General features: G+C 42.6%; 3 protein-coding genes across 3 annotated transcripts in view; 1 reads left to right on the top strand and 2 right to left on the bottom strand.

Annotated features, from left to right (window-relative positions):
* lhpp (phospholysine phosphohistidine inorganic pyrophosphate phosphatase) overlaps window positions 1-19,421 on the top strand; it is a 40,687-nt gene extending 21,266 nt beyond the window's left edge. Inside the window, exon 7 of the mRNA XM_029527494.1 lies at window positions 19,312-19,421. Within this exon, the coding sequence (XP_029383354.1) occupies window positions 19,312-19,339 (28 nt within the window). The 3' untranslated portion in view covers window positions 19,340-19,421. The remainder of the gene's footprint in view (window positions 1-19,311) is intronic.
* fam53b (family with sequence similarity 53 member B) lies at window positions 1,307-16,052 on the bottom strand. The gene is made up of 5 exons (XM_029527491.1): window positions 15,809-16,052; window positions 9,125-9,356; window positions 8,275-8,329; window positions 5,756-6,519; window positions 1,307-2,432 (listed from the first exon to the last, which is right to left on the bottom strand). The coding sequence occupies exons 2-5, from the start codon at window positions 9,212-9,214 to the stop codon at window positions 2,076-2,078; spliced, it is 1,266 nt and encodes a 421-aa protein (XP_029383351.1). The 5' UTR covers window positions 9,215-9,356; window positions 15,809-16,052; the 3' UTR covers window positions 1,307-2,075.
* Window positions 19,012-21,787, bottom strand: hpdl (4-hydroxyphenylpyruvate dioxygenase-like). Its single transcript, XM_029527490.1, has 5 exons — window positions 21,105-21,787; window positions 20,843-21,009; window positions 20,600-20,751; window positions 19,918-20,045; window positions 19,012-19,440 (listed from the first exon to the last, which is right to left on the bottom strand). The coding sequence occupies exons 1-5, from the start codon at window positions 21,785-21,787 to the stop codon at window positions 19,239-19,241; spliced, it is 1,332 nt and encodes a 443-aa protein (XP_029383350.1). The 3' UTR covers window positions 19,012-19,238.
* Between the last annotated feature and the right edge of the window lie 470 nt (window positions 21,788-22,257).

Here is a 22,257-nt window from a genome sequence, read left to right as displayed (position 1 = left end):
TGACAGTTCAAGAATGACCCACCATCCTGTTGTGTCAGCGCTGGGGGTGTTGTGGACGAGCGCTGTGCAGAGCGTTAGCATGGCTCGCCCCTGTTGTGCTCTCTATCTCCTCTCAGAACACAGCCTCCTTTCACTTCTGTCGCTGCGCTGATTAAAGGCCAGGGGCCCTCCATGTGTCAGCCTGCCACACAGCACGCTTACAAAGTTTCTGTTTAGCCATTCCCTTTTTGACTCATTACCCGAAAAGGGCTTAACTGGTAAAAGAGAGGCAGCATAAATGCACCACAGGCACAGTGTAAATATGACCTCACTGTGCAAGCACACAGATTCTCAGGCAGCAGAATAACGATCCAATCTATTACAAGATTACGCTTTGACCTTGAGGACAAGTTCAAACCCACAGCTACACTTTAAATGGTATTTGAATTGAGAATGTCAAACAATTTTCAAATTACTGAACCGCTCTTTAATGGCATGGCTTGCTACCTTGCACTTCCTAAGATGACAAGCATCATCACAAGCCTGAACAAATGTGCAGAGGTGCTTCGCGTTCTGGAGTAGTGAATCAAAAAGTTAATGACGCTGTGCTCAGGCATCAGATTGGGCAGGGGAAGCAGACAAATAGAGCAGGAGCAGCAGCCCTGACACATGGCCCACATTCACAGCCGCCTCCCACGTCACTGTGTTCCTCAGAGAAAAAGCCCCTTTTGTTTCCCAGCACAGGGAGGGAGGGAGGTCTCTGGGGTGAACTGCCGCTCAGCTCCACCATCAAAAAAAGAAGGAGGAGGGGAAAAAAAAAGGACCGGACTTCCCACCCCTGCCTTACGTCCTCCCTACTCACTCCCCGCTTCAGCACACAAACACAGGCTCATCAGCAGCGCCATTACTACGGCTCTGATTGTCTTTTCCTGCTACTTAATTGGGTCAGTCTACATTGTTGCATTAAAGACGTCTCGAACAATGGCAGTGTTGTAAATGCATGTGCTTTGCTGGTAGCAGTGCAGGAGTCTCTTCAGCTTCTTTACTTAAGGAAAAGTAGAAAAGAATGTCTGAAAACATTCATTTGTTCATTCACATCTGAGTCACCATCTAAATATCTGCTTCACTGAATGAGATTATTATTTACAGACTAATATTCAGGTATGTTTAATATCTTTATATTTTGCTCACCCTATTATTTTTCCATCTGTAACAAATTGCACCATCTCACATCTGTTTGGCTTCATGTAGTTGCCCACACAAACCATTCACTTCATATTCTGTCTGAGCACACACAGAGATGTACTCTGGAGCTGTGCAGCACTGAAATGGAGTTTGAAGAGACACATTTAAAACTGTGTTTATTTGTATAGAAATATGCTCAAGTTTTAACATAACTTTGTAGTTACAAATCGTAAAAAGAAAGAACATTAACGCTATTAGCATCACAAGGTTTATCTCAAAAACATGGGAGCATAGATCTCACAGAGAAGCCTGATGTTAATGTGTGAAACGTTAAGCTCTTCAATATACTTTACAGGTGGTGTGTGCGTGCAGCTTGTTGCTCAGTAAAAGTGACGGGTTTTTACTAAGAGCAGTTCTCAAAGTAGTCTCCATTTCTGTCCATCATGTACCCGTGTACTGCTGAAGAACGTCAGAGCGACAGATACTCTTTCTAGTGCAGAGAATTTGTACAAACCTGTTGTGAATTCTCTCCAAGCATAGTACAGTGAAGGTAATCAGGGTTACAGAGAAATGTTAGAGACCCCAGCCTCTGAGCCAACATTAATACGTCATGTTTATATTAATCAGTTCGATTTTCTCCTCCTGACTTGCTTGTTCTCCTGAGACACAGTTGAGATACCGCGCAGTGGGGCAGTAGCTTCTTACTACAAAAAGTCCCCAAAAATGGACCATGAGCCAACAAAGCTCCTGCTCAGTCTCTCCTCGAGGAAAAAAAAAAAGCCAAGTGCTTGATCTGCATTAGGTTTACACTTGCTTTGTCCTTAAGACTATCAGTATTCTGTACTTTACCACCTGGTGATAACATGTTCAGTCCTCTAAATTAGCTTCCCCCAAGAGGAAGGCCGTCCAGCTCAGTTCCTCTCAATTTGCTCAATGTCGAGCTCTCCTCCAAGCTGATACACGTCCTTCCTCAGGCTACACAGCCCCGCCCACAGAGGCTCACTGTCCTTCCAATTTGTCGTCCCGGGTGTCACATCGCCACAGTCTGTGGAGCTCCAGTCTACCTCCTCAATCGTGGGGTCCGACGGCACGCTGCTCTCACCCTCTTTGGTCTGAGGCTGGGCGTCCCCCGAGCCGTGTTCATTTGCCGATGAGTCGCCAGAGTCCCGCTGAGAGCTGCTCGTGAGGGCGTGGAGGGCCTGGCTGGACTCGCAGCCGTCTTCGCCTGTGATTCCAGGGCAACTGAGGCTGTGGAAATTCCTAAGTTTCTGTGGAGGAAGGAAAGGTCATTTTTTAGAGGCAGAAAATTGATGTTCTGAAGAAAACAAGAATATACTTAAATGTATGCCAAATCTTTGGTCTGGTAGGAGTCCATAGTTTCCATGGTGATGGCATATTTGGTGAGGAAATCAAAAACATTTCCTTCATCCTGGACAATGACCCATGTACTTACTAGTGCACAAATAAAACTAAATGCAAGCAGCCATCTTATGAAAACAATTCCTCCTCTGTACTCGTATAGTGAGTGGGTGAGTCAGTGAGGTCAGAGCTGGACACTGGGAAGCAACCACTATAATATAAAAAGTCAAAGATTTCAAGGGAATAAATTTAGCCCACATTACATACTGGAGCAACTGGTAGTTGGATGAGTGAGGCAGTGTGATCCGAGGTCCAACAGGAGCCAAGGCAGCAAGTGGCCAGATACCCAGAGGGCAACATCAGTAATGTCTGCCTTTTGACTCAGCTGGCCGTTCGTTAGCATTACACAATGAAGACATACATCTGGGAGAGCCCGCAGCTTCCATAGGCAAATCCACATGTGCCAACACTGCTGGAGGCATGTCCTGTGACAGCTGTGCCTGCTGGGGCTTTAGGACGGAGGCTTATCCAATTCCGTAGAGCGAATGTGAAGAAAGCAGGACAGCTGCCTCATGCCTGACCACTACGGTGTTCGGCCAGAAGGACACGGGAGAATGGGCCCTCTGTGAAACCTCTTGTCACTTGTGTGCTTACGTAATACTTGACAAGCAGGGGACTGTTGGAGAAGCAGCGTTACAGCCAAGTGTTCGTGTTCCAACTGAGAGTTTAAAGATTCAGTCAATAAGTTGTTTCATTTGTGAAATAGAAAGAGAACAAATGTCCACCGCAAAGTGTCATCTTCTTAAAATCTTCACATGAAAGAAAAGCTTTCCACAATTTAGAACTAGTTTAGTTTAGTAACAGTGATCTAACCCTTCTGTTGGTCCGAATCATTTCAGTTGTTTTATAATCTTAACACTCACACTGATTTATTACTTTATCAACAATTTTATCGGCAAATATACTAACTGAGGCTGTGAAAGTTATGAATGAGGTTGAAGCAGAAGGAAAGTGAAAGTGTGAAGTTATTATTCACCTTTTCACACAACCAGCAGTGAGACAGGTCTCCCTACCGGCAGCTGTACATCAAAAGGGGCCCTGCTGTTTTTCTTGGCTCTGGTCAAATGGGTACATTTGTCAGCACCAGGCTGGTGTCACATTGCTGCCCTCTGCATTTGCCCTTCTCCACAGTCAGATTTCTGGCCCAGACCATGGGACCAGACTGATAAGCCTGCGAGTCGTCAGGGATATAACAAAACAACAGCGTCAACAGTAACTAAACCAAAGAAAAGCTCTGACTGAACTCGGGCTGCTGTGTTCTGCAGAGGAAATGTTACAGATGGAGGAAATCATGTCTTTGTGCAACTTTGTGGCCCGCATTACGATGCAACGCTGCTGGTTTCCATGTTACCCGCAACACTAACGCCCCCCCATCCTAAAGAAACAGAGACGAGAGCAGAAAGTCCCCTCATCCAAACTGACCTTGACTCTCCGTCAATATAAGCTGATCAATAGCTCATGAGGCCCGTTTGTGGCAGCAATCCACCCACTGAGCTGAATTTACAGAAATCAATATCTCTTTACCCAACACGCATCTCTCCTGTGCGACAATCTATAACCTCTGCTACACTTCCTGACATTCATGGAGCTGCAGTGAACCACGCAGAGGGTAGCAATTTCTCGCCGGGTAAACTACACCTCTGTGGCGTGCGGATGAGAGCACACTTTACAGACACACTCAGCACTGTGGCCAATCTTCGAATAGTAAGGTGACTTTGAATTCTGATATGTTGATGCGTGTGAAGCACGATGGAGCCCTTGATTTGAGTGCCAAGTGGCACTTATAATCATCACGAGTGAGTAACTTCTCCGCGGAGATTTCCTGAACCTTCACAGCTACACGACAGACTCCTGCTCGCTTTAAACAATCTGCCCACTTTTTCAATCACTCAAATGATTGTTGGGCTTCTGAATTGTCAAAAAGTTGGGAAAATTGCCTTCAACTTCAAATAATTTGTTTTTGTTCCACAGTCAATAAAAAACGCTCAATTCACAGTCAATTAAAACAAATAAAAGTGCTAATCCTCAAGTTTGAAATGCTGAAACTGGCAAATGTTTGGCATTTTTCCTCTTTATACAATTGTTTTCAGTTAACTACTGTGACTGACTTATTAGCACTGCTGAAGGGTTTAGTTGCATAACTTGGCAAAAATGTCTAGAGCTCATTTTCTCTCCGGTTTGCCTCTTAACCAGAGTCACTTCGATATCAAGAAGATTTCATACCAGTAAAATGAAGCTAATATCAAATGATGAAAACCAGGATCACAGCAGAACACAGACCACAATCCACAGATAGCAGGAAAAATCCAACGCTATCAATTTCAGCGCCCTAATGTCCTTCTGAAAAATACTGTCCATCGGCTTGAGTAAGCCTTTTTCTCCACGCTGACCTCGTCCATGTGAAGTATGTGTGGTGTCTTCTTGTGTCACAGCAGCGCTGTCATTAAGACACAGCTGACCTCTGAGCGACTTCTGTATGAGGGCCAAGTCCAGCTCTGTGTACGTGTGAAACTTACTATGTGTGTCTTTGTGCTTGGAGGGTAAATAGACAAACGGCTGCTTGGGACATGCAGATATAATAGACTGTCTGTTGAAACTTGGTCAACACCAGAAGTGGATCAACTCAAGTCAGCAGTTTCATCAGATCGTTCCTTTGAGTGCAAAGTTGTTCGATTTACATTAAAAAGCACATAGTCTGAGTGAATGTGACTGAGAAAGAGCCTGCGTGAATGAATGATCCCCATCATTTCTTGACCATGCCTTCAGAAATGCTTTGAGGTGTGCTGAAGGAGAACAGACACACTGGTGTGACCTTAGTTGGAAGTGTTTGTTGGAGGGCTTTGGTCAGAGTGTAACCAGCTAATGTTAGTGAGACTGATGGATCTAGCAGAGCTCCCAGCTGCCGTGACTGCTGCCACTTCCCGAAGGTCTGGTGTCAGGCTCCGGACAGCTGACAATAAAAACTACCACTACCAGTTTCTATTTTTATAAATTAAGATAAGATAATCCTTAAATAGCCCCTCAGTGGGGAAATTTGATAATTATATGGCACACTGATATTAAAGAGAATGTGCACTTCTTATATTTGAAACTAACTAGCGTAGGTGGCAGTATTTAATCAGTGTTTATTTGCTTGATTAAGTAAAGCAGTTCCCTGCTGTTTGAAACCAACCTGCGTCATCTTTGCCAGATCAAGTGAAGGCCTCTGTTTGTGCGTGTCAGCTGGTCTCCTGCGTTTCACGCCAATCTTCTTCTCATTGAGGACGCATGGCTGTGAGCGACTGCGAGAGAGACCGCCCTGTCCACCACGACGCTCCAGCTCCGGAGTGGAGTCAGGGGAGCTGGGTGGAGAGGGACCGCGGGGCTCAGGGAGGCAGATCTGTTCATGAGAGAGGTAGAGGGACTGCGCTGAGGCCTCAGAGGACAGGGGCATGGACGAGGAGGGTGTCAGACCTGTGAAAGCGGAGGGGTAGGGGAGACGTTGGGTGAAGCTGGGCAGCTCCAGGGTGTTGCAGCGAGCAGGCAGGCTGAAGCTGGAGCTACGCTGCATGGCGGGAAAGCCAAGCTGTGCATTTCCAACATTGCTGCGCTGGACGCTGCCTCCGCTGTGGCACCTCCTCTTCTCCACCGCTGTCCACACACGGGAGCCCTGAGGCCGCCAGGTGGAACGGCAGCCACCAAGCTCATCTGAGCAAGACAGAGATCGGCACTGCCGCTTGCTGGGGGGTGCGGTTGAGTGCGAGGAAGCAGCCTCAGTCAGGCTGAGGTCCTGCAACAAGCTGGTGATTGTGCTTGAGGTCGAGCCAACGTCCCAATCCCAGTGACCTGAACTCTTGTGCACCTCAGGCAGGACATCCCACAGGCTCTCCAGGCTTGTCCCAACTGGCCTCTGCTTTATGGCACAGCTGTGACCAACCTCACGCCACCGACCTGTCTCTGCAACAAACAACGGATTTAATTTAATACAATTTATGTTTGGCGTTCTGTTTTTCAGTATCTCACTAATTGTTAAAGAGATCAGATTTACTTGTGAATCCAAGTGCTATGGGCAACATTTAACAAAACTTTCTTGCAACCTGCCTCAGGCAGCTTTGTGTATTTAAACAGGTTTGGCTCTTTTTCATGCAAACATTCATCATCTTTGCTAGTATAGCAAATGAAACTCCTGCATTAGCCAGCAAATCTCTAAGTAAGCCGGCAACTTTAGTTTGTTCACTTCTCCCTTTTTCGTTTTTTATCCTTCATCAGCAATGACATCACCATTACTAATTGTGGGTTTCATTATAGATCCATTCAATTTACACCTCACCTAAAGTTTCTCAGTGTGCAGGACTTGTACTCTCCCTCAGAAAAAAACCAAATTCAATTTCAGATCCATTTTAGGCATGAACGACCATGACTCCGCTCCAGTCTTGGTCACTGTGCTGCTCTCAGCATGTGTACTTTATATTGGCATTACTCATTGCTTTGTATAGTTGGCACTAAAAATAAATCACGTCCTCCAGTTGCTGTCACAGTCTGGTAGCTGATTGGGAAAGGGAGCAGAGCTCAATGTCTAACTACTCGATATCAAATACCTGTCAGAGCACGCCTTGATAAAATGTCAATAACCCATCATAAACATTTGGACTTCAGTTCATTATGATTTCTTGCTTCCATTGAGGTTCTGTATCTGACCCACTGACAGCCTGAAGTTTCTGTGCCAGCTCTGTAGTTATTCTGCCACATAAGAAACACCTGTTACTGCCTCAACAGAAACTAGCTTCAATCACTAAATGAGTCAGTCAACTCTTGAGTTAAATACAAAACATTGATGCCCCTGCCCACTCCTGGTATGCAAACGATCTGTTCTCCACTGCAGATAAAATCCTCAGAATACCGTCTACATTACATGGGTAGGCAGAGGAACAGAGGAACAGAGGGCAAGAACAACACCTCAGAACTGTACTGTTCCCTGCCAGGGCTTTCCAGTCTCACACATTCAATGTCAAGTCCTTCTCATTCCAGTTTACTCATAAAACAGTGTCAGTCCTCCTAGAGCAAGATAAACACAGGGAGCAAATGGGCCTATGCATAATCTGGTTTTTAAATTGTGGTCATCACGTCCACAGTTATGAAGCATTCATGAGTGCCAGGAGATTCCTGACACATAATCATTAACGCACCTTGGCAAAAACACCTGCCAGTCCTGCCTTATGTAGTGCTGTGTGACCATCAACCAGACTCAGCATCAACTTGGCTGGCCTGCCAATAATTCCTTCGAAATGTTGCAATACAACAAGCCTCTGCAAACCACTGCTGCCACTGAATGCCTGACAATTTCAGACAACCCAAAACTGCCATAGACCAGTCAAGTAGATAATTACAGTCATGTCCAGTTTGTGATGGGACATAAGGCACCCTGGCCGAGACAGTGGCCCAGAAAAAGAAGACAGACATTTGTCACCCCACAGGGACAATCTGTGGTGCTGTTGGGCCATTTTATGGAAGGTTTTCCCATTTAAACTTCACAACAATTGGCATCAATGTGATGAAGCCACTTGTTTTATTGGAATTTAAAGCTGGTGAATCCATGTCCCATTTTATAACAGTATCTTAACTTAATTATTTGGTTATTTCTTTTTAAAATTGTCTATGTCATTCTTATATGTGCGAATGTGTATGTGGATGAGAAAGATTGACGACTCTTACCCATGAGTCCACAAGAGAAAAGTGCAGTCCCCTGGCTCATGGTCTGTGCCTGGAGCTGTAGAGTGTAGAAAAAGACGTAGTGTCAGCTTCCCAAAAACCAAACTCAAAGAATAAGCTTCAGAAATGTAATAAATAAAAATAAAGAAATCATACACTGTTGCAAAGTCAAATGTGTAACCTGGAGTTCATTTTGCTGCTGAGCAATGAAACTCACGACGCCAAGAAAGAGGGGGTTCCACCTTAATGCCTCTGATTGACGCTCAGCCTTAACATGGTGATTTCATTTCACGTGGCTGAGAGGGCAAACTCAGCCCATATTGGTAGGGGAGTTTTCTCACTCTGTGCTGGCAGAAACAACTCTGCTGCAAGGACGCTGATTAGCAAATGAGTCAAGAGTTACTCGGACTAGTAGGGCTGAAATAGTCTATTGTTCCTGTGATTGAGGCGAATGGAACGTGGAGGATTCAAAACCAAATGACACACATACTGATGACAGCAGTGTGCTGCAATTATGATGTAATTATCAGTAGTTATTACAAAAATGTCCCTTATTTCCCTCACTGTCAATATCCATGTAGTGCAACGCTGAGGAATTTTCCAACAAGTTTGACTCAATTGAAGCTAAAAGTCAAATGTCTGCTGCAATTCAGTTGGCAAAATAAAGTAGAGCCATAAAACTGCTGTAGAGCGATCAGTGGCGGACAACGATTTCCTATTTTAGAGCAGGATTTTGTCATCTTCCCCGTTGACAGCCACAGTTGAGGCCCGTTGGCAGGGCTACATGTAAACATAAAATGACACATTTCATGCAGAAAAAAAGTGCTTGTACAAGTAGAAAATAATCCCTCACCGTTCCTAAATCCGTGCTTTTGGATCTTACATCGTCGGCACTCTTCTTGTCCAGTGTTTTCTTGAAAATGATTACCATGGCAACACACATCCTTGTTTCAAATTGTTCCAGTGAGGGCAAGAGAAGCTGGAGGCCATTTTGGCGGGCATGGTGTGAGCAAGCTGGTTTCTCATAAGCTTTAGTCAGCAGCCCTCAGCTCCTCCAGGAATGTGCTTCACTCTTCGGCCCGATCCTGATCGGACAGACAAAGATGAGCACAAGATTAAAATTCAGTACATTTTTGACATTCTGTTGAGCATATGAGCGGAGAACAGTAAAGCTTGATTAGGGAGAACAAAACCTCTGAATTGATGCTCTGAAAAGTGTGACGATTTGAAGTCACACCCCCTTTTGGGAAGATGAAAGTAGGATTCAAAGCAGAGGCAGCTGTGTCTGTATCTTTGGATGGCCAGTAGGGTCCACTGAAACTGTTGTTAAGTTAAGATGACCACGGCTCTGGTCTCTAGTTCCTAACTTTTCCGTGCTACATTTCACACCTACCATATTTCACACTGTAAGAAACACAAAACCTTAGGCTCACAAAGGCACTCAGCCCTCCAATCTCTTTTTTCTGAATCTCCCCACAGGAGCAATGCCTTTAACTACAAAAATGACAGACAGTTGGTCAATGGTTTGACAAGACCCTTTAATTCTCAAGTGAGCAACCAAACAATTGCAAACACAAGGCACTGCCCATGCTTATGTCTGTAAATTAAAATTACACTGCATTTTCACTTCCACATGGTTTCTCCAGCTTGTCACCAAAAGTGGAACTCTATACCTTGTTTTGCTCTTGCTTGTCTATGCGGAGGATTATCAGTCATCTGAGAGAAAGAGTTTCCTCAAAGTGTTCCACAATGGAGCGCACAGAGAGGAATAGAGCAAAGTCAAAGTTGTGTAATTGAATCCTCAGAGGCTGGCTGGGAATAGCTGACCTTGCGGTTATCACAACAAGTCTCTTCACATTAGAGCTGCACCACAATTACAGTAAAACAGCTGATTAATCTCTTATGAAAATCTATATAATCGTCACAGAGGATTTTTACTACCACCGTGTCACTTTGACTTCAATAAATGTTTGATTCACACAGCACTTTTAAAACACAGTTACAAACGTATTCCCATATGCACAAAAAAGTGATAAATTACAATATAAAATACAAGACAGTGAGACGAGACAGACCACAATAAAACAAACCAAAACATAGAAAAGGAATGTATATCTATAGAAAGACTTGCTTTTAAAGATGGCCATTTATAAAAAAGCTTCAAACATTCAGCAAGTCTGATGATGACTAAAGACGTGAGGGTTAGGCTCCAAACACCAAAGGCAGGGTCAAATTTCATTTACCAGTTAGAGCGATAAGGTCAAGATTTGAGGCCAAGAAGCAGAATGAGGAATGCAATCAGAAATGTAACAGAGTCATGAAGTGTTTTATACATATCAACGGGGTCTGTTGTTCATCAAATATTTTGAGGGAAGTCAATGAGGGGAAAATAACAACAGGGGTCTTACCAGCTAACCTTATGGTCAAATATCATATATTGATCCAAGATTATACCAGATTTCTTAGCAGGAGGTTATATAACTGAGTAAAATAGACCAATAGATAATAGGAGTTTGTGATGGATATAAATGGAATCCATGGTGTTGGGGAATCACAGGGTATCATCGGCACGTCTTTGATGTGACTGAACCGATGACGCAAAGGAAGTATGTACAATGAGAGGATGACTGCTCGTAGAACCGACCCCTGAGGGATTCCACACATAAGCACTCAGATATATTTTACTCAAATAAGATGGAAGCTACTGTAAATCTGTTGCAGCAAAAGCGTGGTCCCCCGTGTCAGGTAGGGTGACAGTGGATGTGCAGTGGATGATCATATGATGCCTGCAAGGTCAGCGAGTATCTGGTTGAATTACAGAACAACTGCATGCAGGAAAAAAGAGGGAAACAGAGAGAGATGGTGTACGTGAAACAAAAGAGCAGTCTGTGCAGAAGATGAGACACCGTGGGAAACAAAAGAGGCGACATCAGAGTTCGAGGGTGGTGGGGCGGACCGTGTGTGTGTGTGTGTGTGTGTGTGTGTGTGTGTGTGTGTGTGTGAGAGTGAGTGAGTGTAAGGAAGGAGGGGGACAGCATCACAAGACACCAGAGGGGGCTGACATACTGGAGGTGGCGTTTGCATTCAGCATATGATTTCCATTACTAAGAGTTATCACATCAGGAAAACAAGCTTCAACAAAAGGATGTTTTTTGCTGAGTTCTACAAGGAGATCAACACGGTTCAAGGACGTCTGGTGGCTTTAATTTATGGCCTCTGTGAATAGAAAAGAACAAATCAAAGCTTGGGGCTGGACTAGGGCAGGCCAGCTTACACTGTGCGTGACCATTAACCACACAGATCTGTGTTTCACAGCAGAGATAACTCGGGACGTGCTGGCATAGAGGAAACAGTTGTTTATATATCACCATTAATGGCTCTGGGATCTATGCAGATGGCACTGACACAGAGAGAAAAGGAAAAAAAACTCGCCTACAGAAATCAAATTGGCAAAGACAAGAAAGCACTTTAACATGATGTTTACTCAAACAAAAAGGACACTAAATTGTCTTTTTATTCCCAAGAAAAATGGGAAAAGTCAACTGAACACTGGCATTTGAACTTTAAACTGTAAACATCATTCATTATACTTAGTTACAGGGAAATGCAACAATTCATCATCTTGCTCATGCTCAGGCATTTCATTTTTATGCCATCAATCTGAACTTTAAATGGATGAGATTAAACCATAATTATAAACATTCCTTGGCAACATGACATATGTTGTACTCAGTTATAGAAGCCTAACCTTGCCCCTCAGCTTTTGAGATGCATTTAAGACAGTCTGTGAATAGAAAACATGTTGAGAAGCGCTGGCAGAGCTTATTGTTTTTGCTTGTGCAGACAAACCTGTATGCCAAACATAAAAGCAGTCCCAAAGTATTGTATCTGATGTGTAATGGAAACGCCCAACGCGCCAATGCTTTGGACTATATGCAATAATGAGCTTGAACTCTTTATCTGTTTTGAAGCAGCAACCACCATGACTACTAAAAAGTCTTAATCGCTGAGAAAGGGAAGAAGGTCGCAGGACGTCTCTATTACATGTAGAGAAAAAAAAAAAAAAGCTGCTGACTGACTGCAACAAAGTGACAGAGGCCTTCCTAAAAGACAATAATAACGCTGCCTTGGATGAGCTGATGGGACGCCATGCTTCCTTTGTGGTTACCAAAAGCCCTTAAATCATCGCTACTTTGGTGTGTCAGAAGTAGCAAGCTATCACATGGCCTAAATGAGTGCTAGATAGGACAAGAGAGGAAACCACAGATGACTGGGCTGAATATAAGGCCAACACCAGCAATGTAGTTTTCAGTTTTGAGGAGCTTGATCAGACTCTGCTGTGTTTTTTCTGTAGTTCAACAGAACGCATTACATTTAAGAAATGCAGTCCAGTCCAAAAAAGGCTACTGTCTGCCAGCTAAGTCATTACAATAGACTGTGGTCAGCCATGAAAGCTCTGTTTCTCAATTAGAGCAGCTTTTCCATACGTTGCTCAGACTGTAATCCCATGGGTTAGGTCAACATTACATAAGGATTTGGCAGCTTTGTGTCTAACTGACAATTACAGTTAGTGCTAATCTATTTTATAGCACTGGTGCAACAGCTGGTGGAAAACACTATTTTATATCATTGTTGCACACGAGAAAGGCTACTGAATCATGTAAATTTAGTAACCACTTAGAGGACCCCTTTGGGTCTAATCTCTGTGTTGTAAAAAGTTTTTATAAATCTTCTGTGTTCTCTGTATAAATTGATACAAACGTTAAATGTTGAGTTGCATTCCTCGACATCCTCCTTTGACATTCCTCCATGCATGGCAGTTGGGTCTGCGTGCTCCTTTCAACAATCCCAGGATTGTGGCCGTCTCAGTAATCTGAGCATCTGCTGAGCACCTGAGACCGCCCAATTTGAAACCTAACTAAAGGATTTGTGCTGCTCTCCATCACCATGCTGCTTGTGAGAGGAATGCTGGGTAACATTTTAGCTGTCCCCTTTCAAAGACAGATTCCTTGGGAGAAAATATGCATGTTCCTAAAAAGCTTGTCTCCCCAGGCCGTTGGCCCTGTTGGCCTAGTTCTGTGAGTTGCATGGCTTGTGCAGAATCCATATTTGGACTCAAGCACATTTGAGCAGTTTCCCATGTCATAATGGTGGCTGTGTTGACAGATCATGTCACAAAAGGCAGACAGAACATGAAGCCCAGATAATTGATTGAAAGACTGACAAACCGGTTCTGCTTACGTTGTGGCACCATTGCGTCATATTTGTAGCGAAAATTCAAGATGTTTGAATCCTAAATGGACCATTGTTGTTGCTGTCATTAATTAGGTTCCACAAAGGGCAGGTGCCACCAAGTTTTGCTAGGGCTGACTGACTGAAAAGAAATTTATGAAACTCGGTGTAGGGCGCAGGCTAGCCCACAGCTGTCCACATGCTCACAGAAATTAGGCAATGTCAAACAGGAGGCGCCCTTTACATTTTAAGCAGAGAGTGAATAGTCAGAAATGAGCATGGCCGAGAGGCTTCAATAGTAGTTATCAGGCTCATTTGAGGGCCTGGGGTACAGCCAAGGTCTCACAAGCATGCAGCTGCCCACTTACCATAAACACAAAGGCTCAGCATGGCTATGCATGGCAGCCAAGGAGGCCTACGTTTTAAAGCAGGCCTGCTGTTTAATTATCTCATACATAATCACTTGCACTGTATACATTTGTTCAGAACAAGAGCTTTGTTGAGCTCTTTTAATCGAGGCTTTCAACAAACCTGTCCAAGTTGGAGAGAAATGTTGTCCACTTGAATGCTAAATCTAACAAAGTCTCTTAATTACAAAGGGTTGAAGACACAACATCCGTCTACTTCCACAGCAGAATAACGCTGCATGTTAATGTCCCCAAATAAGAGTAAGTCCCATCCACAGGACATAGCCCTATTAATTTTCAATCAAAATTCAGAGTGAAGGAAAAAGAGCACTCAAGTGCATGCAGGAATTTATCCATCTCCCATCTTTCTTTTTGACTGGCCATATATACATGACACAATGTGAGATAAGTGTTTGAACAATTTCATACCAGTGGCCTAACACTGCACAGGATGTTAGAAAAAAAACAACTCAATGTGTGTCTAAATGTTTTCAGGGATACCAAAAAGAAAAAAAGGAATCATCTGCAAGCTGTGATAGACAGCCCCTTTTGTACTTGAGCTAAAACTGTTCAACAGTTTTTCAGATGAGCTTGCCAGCCCTCCAGGTGGATGCCTCTCAGTTTCAGAAGAAAAGGCCCTGAAAACTGAGCTTGTCCAAGTAACCAGCACAAACAGTCCCTTAAACCCCTTTTCCAAAATCCCTCATGAAAGGGAAATGAGTTTGGCAAAGAAATTGGTGTGACGGGAGCTCACAGAATGTTACACGCAGGCTACAGAGCAAACAGGATTTTGAACTTGAGAGAAAAGCCACAAGCTGCTGATGATAAAATATGAAATGTGCATACTCAAAAAGCAAGATTAAACATTTGTACTTTGAGCGTAAACCCTTCTCTCTCTAACTCATAATTCATGCATATTCGAGATGCTCATGAACTTTAGCAGTCATAACTATGGCAATGGGACACTCAACTCAGGTTTAACAAGCACTTGTGTTTATAATAGCAGTGAGCGCTTAAATTGCAGAATCTGTTGGGTTGAGTGTCAGCCAACCCTGTCTTCATACCTGAGGGGAAGGTTGGCGAGATAGAGATAAGGCAACAGCATTCCTCCGCAATAGCCTAAACTGTGACACACAAGAAAGAAGCTCTTAAGAAAGTTGATTTTGTAGTACATCGTCACAAAGTCGTTGCAATGTGGCCCCAGGCACAAAGGCATGCATCCTGTCCTGTGCCGGTTTATGAATGCATTAAAAAAGTTCTCACACATGTCCCACCAAACAACACTGGCCTCTTTGGTGATGTGTGCCTGCATGAGTTTGCACTTAAAAGTTAAGTGAATCAAATAAAATGGTTTTGATCAAAGGAAGTTAGTAACTACTCGGGTAGCTCGGTAGACTGACTTATTGTCATGTCAAAAAACGTCTGGCACACTTTTTGTGGTCACATCGAAAAGTGGTTAACCAGAGGATCAATGTAAGACTCTGCTCCTGGTTAATGCTCCTTTACATAAACCTCTTGACACTTGTGTTATTAACCTCCCTCACAATATTTCAGCTTGCTGTGTCTTAATTCAACTGTGGCATGCTCCCACAAATATAACACAAACCAACTGAGTGATGAGCAATAACCCAGACAGGACCAAATGGGCATTGCTAATCCAATACACATGAGGAAAAAGTTGCTAAGCTAACAGCAGCTGTGTGAAGTATCCACAGTGCTTAACGTGTAACTACACCTTCATTACTACGTCTGTCAGCGTGAACATCAGCGTTCATACAAAATAAAAACACACAAAGTATCCACAGCTCTTCATGTAGGCCAGCACACAAACTTACTGTTAGACTTTTAATTTTATTTTTTATAATTTTTTTTTTTTTTGAAGAAACTCAACCACTCACCAGCATCACGCTGAGCTCCTCGGATCTCCCTCGGAGGTTGGTTGGTTGGTTGGTTGGTTGGTTAGTTTCTCCGGACCATGTTGGAGGTTTTGTTGTTGTTGCTGTTTTCTTGGTTTTTAGCAGTTAAAAGCGGGAGCAGGCAGGAAACAGGACGAGCGGTTCGCTCCACGTCCCGCAACAACTACAACATCACGCAGCACGGCAGCTCGAGCCCGCACGTTAATGAGGCTGTGACAACACACGCGAGCCGTACCACCTCCTCATGGGTGTGTGTGTGTGTGTGAGGGGGGGGGGGGGCGCTTCCTGAAGGACTCATTTATTTACAGATATTTCCGTTTCTGTGAAGTATTTGCTGTCTTCTTCTTTTTTTTTTTGCCTGACTTACGCTCCGAGTTTTAGTCGGAGCTAAGAAGTTGAATGTGGATCTTCGTGGGACTTCTTCTGTTTGTTCGTGTTGTTGTTGTTGTTGTTGTTGTTGTTTTTGTTGTTGTTGCGCGCGTACCACCCCTGCTGTCGCGACTAATGGTACGAGCCGCCCTGCAGTAATGAAAAGTAATCACAGTTTGGAGTTGTGCACACAGACAAGGCACTTTCACAATGTACAGTGGTGTAACACGATAACTTGGCAACCAACTGTGTGTGATTTAGAGAGTCACATAGAGGGAGAAAGAAAGAGATGTGTGTTGTATGTACATTTCCCTGCCCCTTCCTCCCTCAGTCCTCGTATACTAAGTCAGTCCTAAATAAATTCATACATTCATTATAAACAGATGTTCTTTCTTCCAGGAAGTAATGTATGGCTTTGTGATAACCTAGATCAGCATGCTGTGTATTGTATTGTTATATCACGGTGCAGTCACAGTGTAGAGACTGGTATGTGATATTAGTGTCACTTAGGATAGTGAAGGTGGTTCCAGAGCTTTTTACCTTCAGAGGACTTGAAATCTATTCACCACACACAGATTTGACCTCCTTGTCCTGTGGAAAATGTGTTCGGCTACTTTTTGCTAGCTTGAGCAAGGAAATCCATTTTTTTAACAAACAAATAAATAGATATTTGAGATGTTTTAATCATCTCCCCGACTTGTTAATCACCATGCAAGTTCCCTGTCAAATGTAATGCAGCTTTTTTTTTTTTTGCTGATGTGTGCACGTTGTAAGTCAATGACAACAACAATGTTGTTAGCCCTGTATTTCACGTGGTTATATTGATACATCATAATGTCAGCCAATCATGGTTATGGAACCTTTTCTGTATTTGAAAAAGTTCCATAACTTTAGATAACAACAGCATCATATTGAGTAAGCTGATTTATCTTTGGGGGCCTGAAGTTAACACGGGGGGCTCAGAAGGGTGGGGAGCTGAGGATCACCCCTGGCAGACAGTATTGTTAATCAAGGAGTAACATCTGTTGTGTGTCTCTAATCTCCCCCAGACTGTCAGACTGTTGTACTGTCCTCCTCGGTTTCAGACTGTCTGCCTTTTGTGTTAAAGGGCACAGAGGATTTGCCGGTAGCACTATGTAGGCTACAGGTTTGGGGAATCATGTTGTTTTGACTAAAACCCTTTCAGCAGTCAGCAGAGTTCAGGGCATGAGAGAGTTTGTTGGTTGTGTTTTATTACCCTAAAAGGCACGACTGACTCTTTTGGGGTAGATGATAAAAACAGCTTATAATAATGAAGTAGGAGTCAATAACTTCAAAAACTTTGACATTGTGTTGCAACTGTCAAAACTATAGGGGGCAGTATATACCAATCTCACTGCAAGAAATTATAACTGAAGTGTATAACTTTCTTCAGACATTTTACTCTGACTTTCTTAATGTAATTGTTGTTACCATATGGTAAACAGTAAATAGGAGGTGTGTTTCCAGCTCCCAGTACTAACACCCCATGCAGAATGCTGAAAGCCATCTGTGTTTCACACTGGCTGCAGACAGATGGCTAAAGCACTTCTGTTACAGGAGCCATTGCTTCTCAACTTTAATGAACAGTTAATCCTCTACACACCCAACAAAACTCCCAATTTATGATTTCAGATTTAAGTATTTGTTTGTTTTAATATCTGTAGTTTGAAAAAATCCAATCTGTCCATAAATCACTTCCAAAGATGAATTACGAAAGAGACTATTCTATATGTAGTTTCTGTTTGTTTGTCATTCTTTGGATTATAAATTTTCTGTAAATTGGGCACAAATCCCAGATACAGTCAACTGTAAAAGTTTACTTTAGCCAAGAGGGTGACACTTGAGTAAAAGAAAAACACTGACACCACTTGTCAAAATGCAGAAGTACATGTATTTACAAACTGATTTTTTTTCTCCAACGTTGCTCAATGGGATACTGTAACTACAGTGAGGACATAAAAAGACCATATGGCTTTCGTGGAATGCCATCTAAATTTTACTGCTTCTCATCTATCCCACTAATCCTTGCCTGTAATGTTTATAGCCAAGTTAATTGAACTGGCACATCTCTGTGGGTTTGAAGATCCCTTCTAAGAGGCTCTAAAGCCATGTTTTTGCCAAAGCATGCACATTGCTAAAACCTTCACAGGATCTGAAAGAGGTGCAGCTGTTCTCCCAGTAATGGTTCATGAGTGACTGTATGAGTGAGTTATTTGACAAAAAGGGCAGCTGAGTTCAGAAAAGTCAATATAATGTTTATATGATAAGCAAACTAATAAAAATAACATAATCCGCAACATTTGCAATTTAAATAGTGGTGGGGGAAATTTCGTGAGGTCTTTGCTGTAGTTAATGGTAAAATGGCCACTATTCCTCTTCTTTGTATATGAACAATGGTATGACTATATGAATATACTGCATATTTTATGGATCGTAAATCAGCAATGCAGCATCATAAAAAGAATCATTACTGACATCAACTGGTTACCAAAGTAATATATATATATCTATATTATAACACCCCTGGTGATGTTTATCTATGATGACCAATTAAATTTTGAGAGCTCTTGTTATGATATTCGATCCGCATATATATTCGAAGAAACTTATTGCACACTATTTTGAGGACGGTAATTGGTTTTGCTAGTCTGTGAGTCACAGATTTACTGAAGAGGAATTCTTCTGGAGTCATTTGACTGCAAAAACAAGGACATTCTTTTACTGCTGCAGCAAGTTTATTTCTGTGGTCACATTTCAAGCACTGTACATCTGTTTTTGAACCATTTTGTCCACAATGTTTTAGTGCGTTCACTCATGTTAAATGATAATATATAAGCTCTACTTGTGCAGTTAGAATAGTAATAGAAATACTCCTCTATAAATATTTTACAACTTTGTTTACACATTTTAAATAATTGTTACCTAAATGCATACCATCACATTGATATATCTATAGTGTGTGTGTGTATATATATATATATATACACACACACATACACACACATCAACCAACCTAAAATGACTAATACTGAGCAATGTGAACAGTTTCTGGGGATCTCTCTCCTTGACAATCCCCCCTCTCATTCTCCATGTAGGCCTGCACCGACCTCCACAGCGCTTTGATGTTTCCCTCACCAAAACCTGTCGCCCCTCTTCGCTCTATCAGCTCAAGGAAGAAGGTATCCTCTGCAAAAATGGGTTTGGTGAAGACCTGGAGTAGGTATCTGGAAAAAGACCATAAATAGGTAAGTGTGGTGTTAGACTTCACATCTGGGTTACACTCTGTTTCATAGCTGGATGGAATTTGTCACTATTTCATTCGGCCACTTTTTCTATCAAGCTGAAACGTGTCCTGAGGTTTTCTTTCCATATTCCAACATAAATGAGGATCTGATACTGTACCCTCCAATAAAATGTTCTATTTTGACTAAGAAAACAAACATTTAACAACTTTGGCTCCCCTGAGTCTCTCACTGCGATTCTGTGCCTATAACTTATAGGATATAGTGTTTTTATTCTGGCTACAAAAAAAAAAAAAAATGCATTTGGAGGTGCTCAAATTTTATTATGTCAAACAGTGAAGAAATTGCTGCAAACCTTCACTAGTATTCTTTACAACTGCAAGAACCTGTATACCAGAGGAAAAAAAAAACAACACTGACATTTGTGAGACGGGTTTATGGTTCTTTATTGCTTCTCACCTTCTGTTCTCACTGGATGCTTTCTGTGATAAGGGATCCTGGTACAGGTCTGTGTCCAGGAGAATGCCATGCTGCGCCAGCATCTGGGGGTTGTGTCCTGCTGCCTCTATTTCCTGCTGTTTTCCCACCTGCCACCATACAAACAACATAGGTGGAGGTGTTTATAAACATAACAGGAGATAATATGTTTGCAAATGCAACCCACATATGTTGTATTATCTAATGTAATTATCAGCCACAGACACTGAATTGATACAAGACCATACCACCACATGTAGTAATAAAATATACAGAAAACACAACAAAGACAAATTAAAGAAAAAATATTTTCTATTCACTTTCATGCCAAGTTAGTGTTTTCTGTTGGATTTACAGGAAATGAAGCTGGGAGCTGTTTAACATTCCAAGATATCTAAAATCTTTGCAAAGCCTTATATCCTCTGATGGAAAGGATGAGCGGCTGGTGGATTACTGTAATTTGGATTGTGCCTGTGCATCAACTCTTGGTGAAGGTACAAATCCATGAGCACAGAGCAGCTCTGCTATGTTTCTGTCAGAAGACAACCCTATCTGTCTTCCATATTTGGTTATTTCCACATGCTGTTATATCTTGTTTAACCTGCTGGATAAAAACTCGGGTTTTATTGTGCAATAATAGAGTCATTAGAGGTGTCAGACAAACCTTAGTGTAATAGGTGGGAGGAGGCGAGAAAAACTGTACACCAGCTCCAGCCATTGCATGTGCAGTTGAAACAATGTTTTTAGTGTACAGCCCAATGTGCTGGATCCCCGGGGCCCTGTGCTCCTCCAAGAAGGTGTCAACCTGGTTAGTGCCTGAAATTAGAACAACTGCACTTTGACATTTGCGAGAATGCAAATTACGGCAGAATTTGAATCCCTTTAAAGGTGGAGAGGCTGCCGTTACCTTGTTCAGGCAGAGACTCTGCAATAACAAACTTGCAGTCAGGCTCTTTTTTGTCCACTGAGGGAAGAACGATGCCTGCTTTGCTGCATTTCCAGTACTCCATGGCGGTAAGTCTCAGTCCGATGCCTTCTTGGTTGATGACAAAACCTTCCTCCACATCTTCCTCACTATTCAGAAGAGCAGACAGTCATCCGACATAATAGTTGACATCACTTTGAACAAAATGGGAAGTACAACTTTAACTGCCTCGATATTTTCTCACCTATCAATGAAAAACCTCTGGAAACCAAAGAGCCGCTCATACCACCTCATGACCTGCTGGGTTGTTTTCCTGGGACACGCATAAGTTATGTGGTCAAAATGTGTGATTGGACAAGACATGTCCTCTTCTTCTGAGCTGCAGTCCTTTCCAACATCATCAAACCCAGGCAGGAAGTTTCCCTCATACTTGGTCCTGTCAATTAGTGTGTGGCACACATTTCCCACAATGGATTTGACCACCGAGTAGGTGACAACACCCCCTTCGTCCTGAACTGTGGTGGGAGGCACCAGGAAGTTACAGCCCAGATGGCGAAGAGCCTCGAATGACCTTTCCACATTATCCACCTCGAAACACACGTTGCTCACAGTATCCACCGAGTAATGTGGGCTGACATCGTACAAACATCTCAGAGGATCAACCCGTTTGGTCTTCCCTGCATTGACATGTGGGTATGTGTGTGTGGAGCCCGGCTGTTCATTCAATCCCACAGGACTCCTCCGGGTTGGTCTCTCACTGACGAGGAAAACTGCCGCTCCTTTCCTGAAAGCCAGCTGCCTGGACCTGTCGGTCATTCTGGTGGCAAACAAGTTGAATTTGAATTTAGAGACAAGGTCGTTGGCTATTTTCTCCACGTTAGAAACGTGGAGCGAAATGTGGTGCAACCGGCTCAAGTAAGCTGCCATGTTTTCAGATGTGACGTACAGAAGGCGTGTCCAAAAATGTAATAATTGATATGCATATACATAAAAATATATTAAAGATTTTAATTAGCATTTTGACTATTAAATAAATTAAATCAAATCTACAATGCTGGTGTGAGTATATAAAAAAAATAAAATTTTTTTTTTAAATGCCCACCGACGTAACCTCAAGGTCAATAAAGGGTAATTCGTAACCCAACAAAATATCTTGGAAAACACGCATGTGTTTGTTTATTCATCCTCCAGCAAATTTCTTAAACGTATTTTATTTTAGTGTGCATGCAATAAATTTGAAGTTATTAACAAATACTCCGCATTTACATTTTATGCAAATGTAGTAACGCATTAGAAAAAATTATAATTTAATAAGTGCAAGACTCGCGGAAGGAAAACATCGAGATAAAAATCTCGTTTTATTTATAAAATGACATATTTTCACCCGTAACCACAGT

This window comes from Echeneis naucrates, chromosome 19 (assembly GCF_900963305.1).
Source record: "Echeneis naucrates chromosome 19, fEcheNa1.1, whole genome shotgun sequence".
Classification (NCBI taxonomy): Eukaryota; Metazoa; Chordata; class Actinopteri; order Carangiformes; family Echeneidae; genus Echeneis; species Echeneis naucrates.
This window is presented reverse-complemented; position numbering and strand designations above follow the sequence as displayed.

Excerpts from the sequence above, each read along its gene's own strand:
- fam53b (XM_029527491.1), bottom strand. The coding sequence starts at position 9,214 with ATGTGTGTTGCCATGGTAATCATTTTCAAGAAAACACTGGACAAGAAG. Across the intron at positions 6,520-8,274 it reads TTTCTCTTGTGGACTCATGG|AGACAGGTCGGTGGCGTGAG; the intron begins GTAAGAGTCGTC and ends TGTTTGTTGCAG. Across the intron at positions 2,433-5,755 it reads ATCTGGCAAAGATGACGCAG|AAACTTAGGAATTTCCACAG; the intron begins GTTGGTTTCAAA and ends CTTCCTCCACAG.
- hpdl (XM_029527490.1), bottom strand. The coding sequence starts at position 21,787 with ATGGCAGCTTACTTGAGCCGGTTGCACCACATTTCGCTCCACGTTTCT. Across the intron at positions 21,010-21,104 it reads CAGAGGTTTTTCATTGATAG|TGAGGAAGATGTGGAGGAAG; the intron begins GTGAGAAAATAT and ends TCTTCTGAATAG. Across the intron at positions 20,046-20,599 it reads CTCCCACCTATTACACTAAG|GTGGGAAAACAGCAGGAAAT; the intron begins GTTTGTCTGACA and ends GTATGGTGGCAG.